The sequence below is a fragment of the Stigmatopora nigra genome, chromosome 15, assembly GCF_051989575.1.
Source record: "Stigmatopora nigra isolate UIUO_SnigA chromosome 15, RoL_Snig_1.1, whole genome shotgun sequence".
In the NCBI taxonomy this organism is placed as follows: Eukaryota; Metazoa; Chordata; class Actinopteri; order Syngnathiformes; family Syngnathidae; genus Stigmatopora; species Stigmatopora nigra.
In genome coordinates this window covers 6,563,011-6,571,466 of record NC_135522.1, presented here as the reverse complement: position 1 = coordinate 6,571,466, position 8,456 = coordinate 6,563,011, and the positions used below count along the sequence as shown (strand labels likewise).

The 8,456-nt window shown below is 41.4% G+C and overlaps 3 protein-coding genes across 3 annotated transcripts; all 3 read left to right on the top strand.

The window, feature by feature from the left end:
* Nucleotides 1-197: 197 nt before the first annotated feature.
* On the top strand, nucleotides 198-2,495 carry galcb (galactosylceramidase b). Its single transcript, XM_077734644.1, has one exon. It carries the CDS (start codon nucleotides 264-266, stop codon nucleotides 2,292-2,294), a length of 2,031 nt encoding a protein of 676 aa, XP_077590770.1. The 5' UTR covers nucleotides 198-263; the 3' UTR covers nucleotides 2,295-2,495.
* Nucleotides 2,496-2,926: 431 nt separating this feature from the next.
* fam117aa (family with sequence similarity 117 member Aa) lies at nucleotides 2,927-5,077 on the top strand. Its single transcript, XM_077734899.1, has 7 exons — nucleotides 2,927-3,074; nucleotides 3,501-3,596; nucleotides 3,654-3,758; nucleotides 3,915-4,031; nucleotides 4,098-4,305; nucleotides 4,384-4,567; nucleotides 4,653-5,077. The coding sequence occupies exons 1-7, from the start codon at nucleotides 3,021-3,023 to the stop codon at nucleotides 4,876-4,878; spliced, it is 990 nt and encodes a 329-aa protein (XP_077591025.1). The 5' UTR covers nucleotides 2,927-3,020; the 3' UTR covers nucleotides 4,879-5,077.
* Nucleotides 5,078-5,484: 407 nt separating this feature from the next.
* Nucleotides 5,485-8,384, top strand: slc35b1 (solute carrier family 35 member B1). The gene is made up of 9 exons (XM_077734511.1): nucleotides 5,485-5,860; nucleotides 6,224-6,327; nucleotides 6,440-6,570; nucleotides 6,650-6,680; nucleotides 6,894-7,054; nucleotides 7,205-7,331; nucleotides 7,562-7,668; nucleotides 7,741-7,894; nucleotides 8,013-8,384. The coding sequence occupies exons 1-9, from the start codon at nucleotides 5,736-5,738 to the stop codon at nucleotides 8,063-8,065; spliced, it is 993 nt and encodes a 330-aa protein (XP_077590637.1). The 5' UTR covers nucleotides 5,485-5,735; the 3' UTR covers nucleotides 8,066-8,384.
* The last annotated feature ends 72 nt before the right edge of the window (nucleotides 8,385-8,456 follow it).

Below are 8,456 nucleotides of genomic sequence, written 5' to 3'. Positions count from 1 at the left end.
CACTTGGATCCTTTTGAAATGTTCAGCCCAAATCGTAACAATGTAATATAGTTTACAAATCCATGAAAAAATTCTGCTATTATTTAGTATTTTTAGTATTTAATAGTGGAAATCAAGCACATTTCATATAAATTAGTCGACCCAGAATGGCCGCCTGTGATTTGCGTCGCTTACTCCACCAAATAAACATCTAGGTTTATATATGAGATATCCACGCATCGCAGTTCGGACCCGGAACCCGTGACCGTCAGTAACTTGGTACTATGGGGCAAAGAATACAAGTTTTCTTTGCAATATTTCTAAGTGTCTTAATTGTCACTTGCTTTTGTCAGACCTATTTACTCAGTGACAAAGATGGCTTAGGAAAAGTCTTTGATGGAATTGGAGGTTTGAGTGGTGGAGGAGCGACAACACGTTTACTAGTTAATTATGCAGAACCCTACCGCAGTCAAGTGCTCGATTATCTATTCAAGCCAAATTTTGGTGCCTCTTTGCACATCCTCAAGGTTGAAATTGGTGGAGACGCTCAAACTACTGATGGGACGGAACCATCGCACATGCACTTTGAAGATGATGAAAACTACTTCCGAGGATATGAATGGTGGCTCATGAAAGAGGCGAAGAAGAGGAACCCCAACATTACGCTGATTGGTTTGCCATGGGCATTTCCAGGTTGGGTCGGCCATGGGAAGCTTTGGCCTTATGATTTCCCTGATGTCACTGCAAACTATGTAGTGAAATGGATCCTCGGTGCCAAAGAGTTTCACGGGCTCGACATTGATTATGTCGGAATTTGGAACGAACGCAACTTTGACAGCAAGTATATCAAACTGCTGCGGTACACCTTGGATAAAAATGGCTTAGAAAATGTTCAGATTGTAGCAAATGATAACTTATGGGAGCCCATTTCCCAGACTCTTCTGCTGGATCCTGAACTCCGAAACGCCGTAGACGTGATTGGCGCCCACTACCCCGGCACTAACACAGTAATGTCGGCCATGAAGACTGGGAAGAAGCTGTGGTCTTCAGAGGACTATAGCACATTTAATGATGAGGTTGGTGGAGGCTGCTGGGCGCGCATTATCAACCAGAACTACGTCAACGGGTTCATGACCGCGACTATTTCATGGAATCTAGTCGCCAGCTACTACGAGTCGCTCCCATTTGGCAGAGATGGACTGATGACGGCAGAAGAACCTTGGAGCGGCAACTACGTGGTAGACTCTCCCATCTGGATAACGGCTCACACAGCACAGTTCACTAAGCCAGGATGGACCTACCTGACAACCGTTGGGCATTTAGCTAAAGGTGGAAGTTATGTAGCCTTGACTGATGGCAAAGGGAATCTTACCGTTGTCATAGAAACGATGACCCATGATCATTCAGTTTGCATAAGACCGCCTCTCCCTCCTTTTTCAGTCACCTCCCAAAATGCAACCTTCCAGCTAAAAGGATCGCTATCCTCCATCAAATATCTCCAAATTTGGCGCTCTCAGTTTAACTTTAAGACAAACAAGTCCACTTTTTTCGAGCGTTTAAGTCCATTGAAGCTTTCAGATGGGAAATTCAACTTAAGTCTTGCTGAAGATGAGGTTTACACTATAACCACAATAACAACAGGGCAAAAAGGCAACTATCCAGATCCACCACCATCCTCTCCCTTCCCACAAAACTACAAGGATAACTTCAACGTCCGAGAAACCCCCTTTTCAGAAGCTCCAAATTTTGCAGACCAGACCGGCGTTTTTGAATATTTCACCAACATCACAGATCCAGGGCCTCATGCATTCACTTTACGCCAAGTTCTGACTCAAAGGCCTATCACATGGGCTGCAGATGCTGACCAGACTATAAGTGTTATCGGTGACTACATGTGGCGCGATCTTAACGTCCAATCAGACGTCTTTATGGAGCGCGGAAAGACCGGTGGTGTTTTTATTGCGGCGAGAGTCGATAAAGGAGGCCAGACCATCCGGAGTGCCAAGGGTATATTTTTCTGGGTCTTTGCCGATGGAACGTACAAAGTCACTAATGACCTGACTGGTCTGACAATACTGGCTGAAGGACAATCGGGTACCAAAGCAGGTTATTGGTACACACTATCACTCACTGTACAGGGCCAACTTGCAACAGGAAAGTTAAATGGTTATACATTGTGGAAGAATGCCGTGATACTGAGACCAAATAATGGTTGGGCTGCCATTGGGACACGTTCATTTGAAAGAGCCCAGTTTGATAATTTTGCTGTGAATGCAGTAAAACAAAAACAAATGGGTCGCTACCATTTTGTTTGATTGTAACCAAATGATTTAATCAGTGCATTGACTGTGATTGTTCTTATCACATTACTATGGATTTTTTTTTAATGGTTTAACTTTTTCAAACATGTTTTAAATGTTGAATGTCATTGTGCAATACTTTTTGTTCAAACACTGTGTTTTGATTACGGTTTTATGATAACATGATGTAATAAATGATGTGACCAATGAGTTTCAGACATACTGTTTTATTTGGGGATTTTTTGCATGGATTTGATGACAAAAACTATTTTTTTTTTTGTTGCTAGAAATCAAACCACCAGAAGAGCATTTTGTGTTGGTTCAAGTGATACAGATACAAAAGTGGACAACTTCTGAAATTGCAATCATAGTACATAGTAAAGATAATTTTTCAGCATTAATCCTCAGACATGTATTATGTATCTAGAAACAAATACTCCAGTCCTGTATTACTCAATCACTGCATGTCGTTTGGCAGTGCCATTTTGGTGGTCTTTTTATAGCACCATGTCCCATGATCCCCCTCACAGGCAGAGGGTATGATTTGTAGAGGTGACAGCTGTAATTTAATCCATCTAAGTCAGGCTATGACTCACTTAGACTTATTTAAACACTGGACGTGTAGACGACAACAGTTTTCACTTTATTGTATCCTGTGGGCGAGATGCTGACTTGGACGGGATAGTCTTCTTCATTCCCAAAAAGGGGTTCGAACCAGGAGAAGGGGAACCAAGGGGGTTTATGATGGACAACAAACCGTCTGTTAGAAGATCTAGAGTTCATGTGAAGAAAACGGTACTGCCTGTGCGTGTGAGGTTGGGAATGACGATAGTTTTATGGTTATGTCTATTCATAGATGTGCCGCTAATGTCTAATGTATTGAGAGGATGGGGTTCTGTTGAGGGTTTCCTCTATGCAGGTGCATACTGGTAGGTGAATCACTGTCACCTGTTTGGTTTCTATGTCATATTTGTGGACTGATACGTAAAAAAAATACTTATAAATTGGCAGAGGGAGTCTGAAGAAATTATTAGTTTTTAGAGAACTAGGCGAGGTCATGGGTTCAATCCCTGGTTGTTCCTGACAGTGTGCAGTTTGCATGGTCTTCCCGGGCCTGCGTGGCTTTTCTCTGAGTATTGCAGTTTCCTCTCACATCCCCAAAAAGATACAGGGTAGGCTGAGTGAACGCTAACAATAAGGTTTCTTTCTCCTTGCCTTCAGAAACCATCTAATTGGGCAGAAGAGACGCAGAATAGAAGAAGTTTAGGCGGTCACAAGCGTTCCGCATCATGGGGCAGCGCCGAGCACCTGAAGGAGGCAGGTATCTCTAAAATTTCATTATCAATGGCTTCATTATTGTCATGATTTCGCTAGGTGGCCAAGCTGAGACAACAATTGCAGAAGCGATCTCGCCATGCTGCTCCCTCCTCGGCGGGATATGGATCTTCACACCATGCCTTGACGACGGGGGCCACTGAGGTATGATGACTTCTTTGTTCTTCTCCAAAATAGACTTAGTATTCAGCTGCAAATGTCAGGTTTGCCTTTTTTTGGGAGTTTGTGAATGTGTTTATCCTATACATAACATTTTGGTGAAAAAACAAATGTTTGTTTGGTTTTATTTTTTTGCTCTAGACGTCGCCCCTCGTGCCTTTTAATAGGCTGGCTTCACGGCTACGACGAAGTGTCGAGGGCCTCAACTTGGAGTTGGAGGAAGTGTTTGTATCTGAGAAGCAGGAGGACCAGCATGAGGTCACTTAGAATGAACTTTGGTGATTTTTGGAGTGTCATTAAAATCAACTCTCTTTTATGTTGCAGTTTTTGGTCATCCCGGACGGTCACAGGGCCCCTGCTCCGGTCCAGAGATGCAGCAGCGGCTCCCAAAGTGAGTCGTCACCCGGGCCTTTAGATCTTTCCCTGCTGTCTCCTTCTCAGTCGCCGTGTCCTTTGGATCCTTTGCTGCTGTCTCCGTCCACCTCACCTTGCCCTTTAAACCCTTTGCTCTTGTCCCCAACCCAATCGCCACGTAAGACATTCATTTTGATACAAGATCTGTGGTATCTTAATATTTTGATAGTATACAGTATTTTCATCCATCTTTCAGAGTCTTCTACTCGTGAGTTCTTTTGTCCATCTCCTCCTACATTTTTCCCTTTATATGGAGTGGATCCTCCTGCATTGCCACCACGCTCGACCTCCTCATCACCCCCGTGTCTCGACCAAAGCCTTTTTTTCAACCAGCAGCCGGCAGAAGGAGGCGAGGCGCTCCCAATGTGCCAAGACACAATGTGAGTTTCTTCATCTGTATACCACAATATAATGTATGGTTTGCATTAAAATGTATTACCAGTGAATAAATGTGTATCTACACAGGTTGGCATGTTCCAGCGAGTCTCTCCACCTTCAGCCTTCCTGTCCCGATCTCAACAAGGTGAACTTCACTCCGCATGGTGGTTCTGCTTTTTGTCCTGTCAGCCTCCTTAAACCGCTGCTGCCTTCCATGGATCTTCTCTTCCGTGGTCTGAGTGTCTCCCCCGTGACCGGTTGTCCGGGCCAGGTGTCTCCCACTCGGCAACTGGGCATTGGCTCATCACTGTAACCTTGATCATTGATTTTGATGAATCCAAAAATATTCTGGGAATGTTACTGTATGGCTATTTTTGTTTTTTTTTTACTTAAAAAGATGTTTTAATTGCCTAAAAATGAATGTAAATGATGATGATGATGATGATGATTAGGAAATAAAAGGTTGTCATCATTTTCATGAAAACCTAATCAGTAAAATGAAATTGATATTAGGGTTGTATTAATTGATTTATTTACATTTATTTAGCATTTATCCTATGTATTTTTAAATACACGTGGATTTTTTGTTTTACATCTAAATCCAGCCCTTTCTTTTCAGAGCCGTACTCTGATTGGTTGAAGAGGATTGGGGGAGTGTCAAGTATTCACCAATAGGTGTAATCCACATACCTCTGCGTCATAGAGGTGCGCAGATTTTATTGAGAAAAGGACCGCATTTGCCCCACATTAAAACTGCTTTTAAAAAAATTAGAGGAACAAATTCTTGTCCAGGTTAAAAAAACATACCCAAGACTAACGTACATTTTTTTGGTTGAAAAGCATGACACACCGGATAAGAACACTTTAAGAAAGCTTTTTTCATTCAGGCAAAACTGTGATCACTACTTTTGAAGGTCCTTTCAAAACCACAGGTTGACTAATTACCTCATCATAACAACATTCCTCCGCACTGGACTCGGGATATTTAGAACCACCCAATGCAACATGCTAAATTAATAATAAACACACCGATCTTATAAAACTAAAAACGTAACAACCCGAGCCCCACCCTCTCTAAGAACCGCAGCTATAGTGGAGCGGGAAGTCGGTGTCGGGGGTAGTGATAGGGGAGCGGTGTCGGTTTCTATATCCGGACTGGTGGAGGACAGCATGGGTTCGGGGAAAAAAGCAGCCGGTGGCCCGTCGGTTTGGGACAATATGCGGCTGCGTTTTATCATTTGCTTCCTGGGTGTATTCGTGTGTTATTTCTATTATGGGATTTTACAAGAAACAATGTAAGTGACTAGGATTCTCCTATTTGTGTTTCAATCACAGCTTTTGGGTTTCATTCGTTGTTGAAGTGCATGCTGCTCCTGATCTTAAATTGTTCCTAACATGAATAATAACGTTCATAAAGAGAAAGTATATATTTCCATTGAACCCTGTCTGGAATGTGAAACTGATCATTCCAGTATTACTTAATAGGTCACAATTCCAAGGGATTGCTGCTACCCAAATGGCGATGTGTCAAGAATTAGATCTGGTTTCTACAACCTTATGACAGCCTTTCACAGACAGTGTTGCACTAACAATAATGTGGTTCTCCTTAAAAACATCAAATTAAATGTCTAACATACATATTAAAATTTCTTACCCAGTACAAGAGGTGATTACGGTCAAGGTGACCAAAAAGAGAAGTTTCGATTTGCAAGGACTTTGGTGTTCATCCAGTGCATCATCAATGCACTTTTTGCTAGGATATGTAAGTATCCCTAGGTCCAGTAAAGGCCTCAGACAATGTGTATAGATTATTGGTTTGAAAGTGACACCATTCACCATTCTAAATAATAATCTTTTTTTATCATCCTCCCCAGTGATTCAGTTTTTTGAGGGCTCGAAACCGGACCAAACCAGAAGTTGGCTTTATGGTCTTTGCTCCATCTCCTATGTGGGTGCTATGGTTTCCAGTAACTCTGCTTTACAGTATGTCAACTACCCCACACAGGTCAGTCAGAAGTCCATTTAATCTTAAAACTAGACCCGATTCAGTGATTATGCCTTTTAAAACAAAACAATATTTATAGGTTTTGGGAAAATCCTGCAAACCAATCCCAGGTGAGTGATTTAAAAAAATAAACATTCCAATGACTTAATATTGTGAATTTTTTAAATATAGCTTATCATATGACCAAAATATTGACTTTTCAGTCTGTACCATTTTTAGGAAGGATGAATTTGATGAACAACAAGAAAAAATACATGTTTTTAAGCTTGTAATTTTTTTCCTGGCCAAATTGTGATTCAATCACATTGATGTTATTATTTCAGTTATGATCTTGGGGGTGACCATCCTAAGGAAGCGCTACCCATTGGCAAAGTACTTGTGTGTGCTACTGATTGTGGCTGGTGTGGCACTTTTTTTGTACAAGCCCAACAAGAGCTCAGCGGTGGCCGACGACCACATCTTTGGCTTCGGCGAGATCCTCTTGGTGGGTATTTATTTGCCCCTATAAAATCATTTGGAAAAATCAGCTTATTTTAACCCTCTGAACTATAGGCTGTAAACCTTCTGCTCAAAGTGTAAGGATAGTAATTGAACAATTTTCTAGGCATACATTATTGTTCTTCTTGATTTACAGTTGGTGTCTTTGACACTGGATGGTTTGACAGGCGTGGCCCAGGACCACATGAGGTCTCGATTCCAAACCACCGCCAACCATATGATGCTCAACATCAATTTGTGGTCCACTGTGCTCCTGGGAGCGGGTGAGTCAAATTGGCAAAAAAAAATGGCTAAATGAATATTGATTGCTTTAACTCCAGCAGGTGATTATTTCCAGGATAGATTGAACTCAGAACTTCAATTTCTGGCAATTTATGTTCAGTCATTTTTATACCCACCACTTGGCTGCGCTATAGGCAGACCATAACTTGGCAGAATTTTTTTTTTTTTAATCATTATTGAGATGGTTATTGCTTGTGTTTATGGTGGGCAGCTGTGCTGTGGACCGGTGAGGTGTGGGAGTTTCTCAGTTTTACCGAACGCTATCCGAGCATTTTGTACAACATCTTGCTCTTTGGATTAACCAGCGCTTTGGGCCAGGTGAGTCAACAGTAAATAGGAATTTAAGGCAAGTCTTTACAGGGATGAACATGTTTTCTTATTTGATTTCAGACGTTCATCTTCATGACAGTGGTTTACTTTGGACCCCTGACCTGTTCCATTGTCACCACCACCAGGAAGTTTTTCACCATTCTTGGCTCTGTTCTTCTTTTTGGGAACCAAATGAGTGACATGCAGTGGTTTGGTACCATCCTGGTATTCCTTGGTGAGGGAGATCTATTTATTTGAATGTATTGCCTTGTGTTACTCACAAGACGAAGACAAGTATTTTATGATGATTTAGTGAGGTACTCCATCACATCTTTGTTTTTTTGTTCTTTCAGGACTTGGCTTGGATGCTAAATTTGGCAAAGGACCCAGAAAGACGCAACTTTAAACCAACAGGACACGGTGCACAAGCCAGAATCTTACTTTTGTAAAAAAAAAAAAAAACTTGTTACCTCAATTTTTAAATGAAAGCCAATTCCTGTTTTAACACATTCATCAAGGATAAACAATTCCAGGAATTGAAGCAATGGATTTACGCCCCAAGTATCATGCTGCTTGCAAAATGTGTCATCATGACATATTCTTGGCCAATAATTAGCCAAGTAGCTTTTCATACATAAAACATGACTCGGTTGTTTGATTTTGATTTTTTATTTTGTACAAATGAAAATTGCTTGCATTAAAAGGAACTGGTCATCTTTTCTCAATGTTTTTTTCTTTATTGAAATTGTGGTGGCAGGAAACAATGAACAACCACAGAAGTTGAAAAATATGGCATC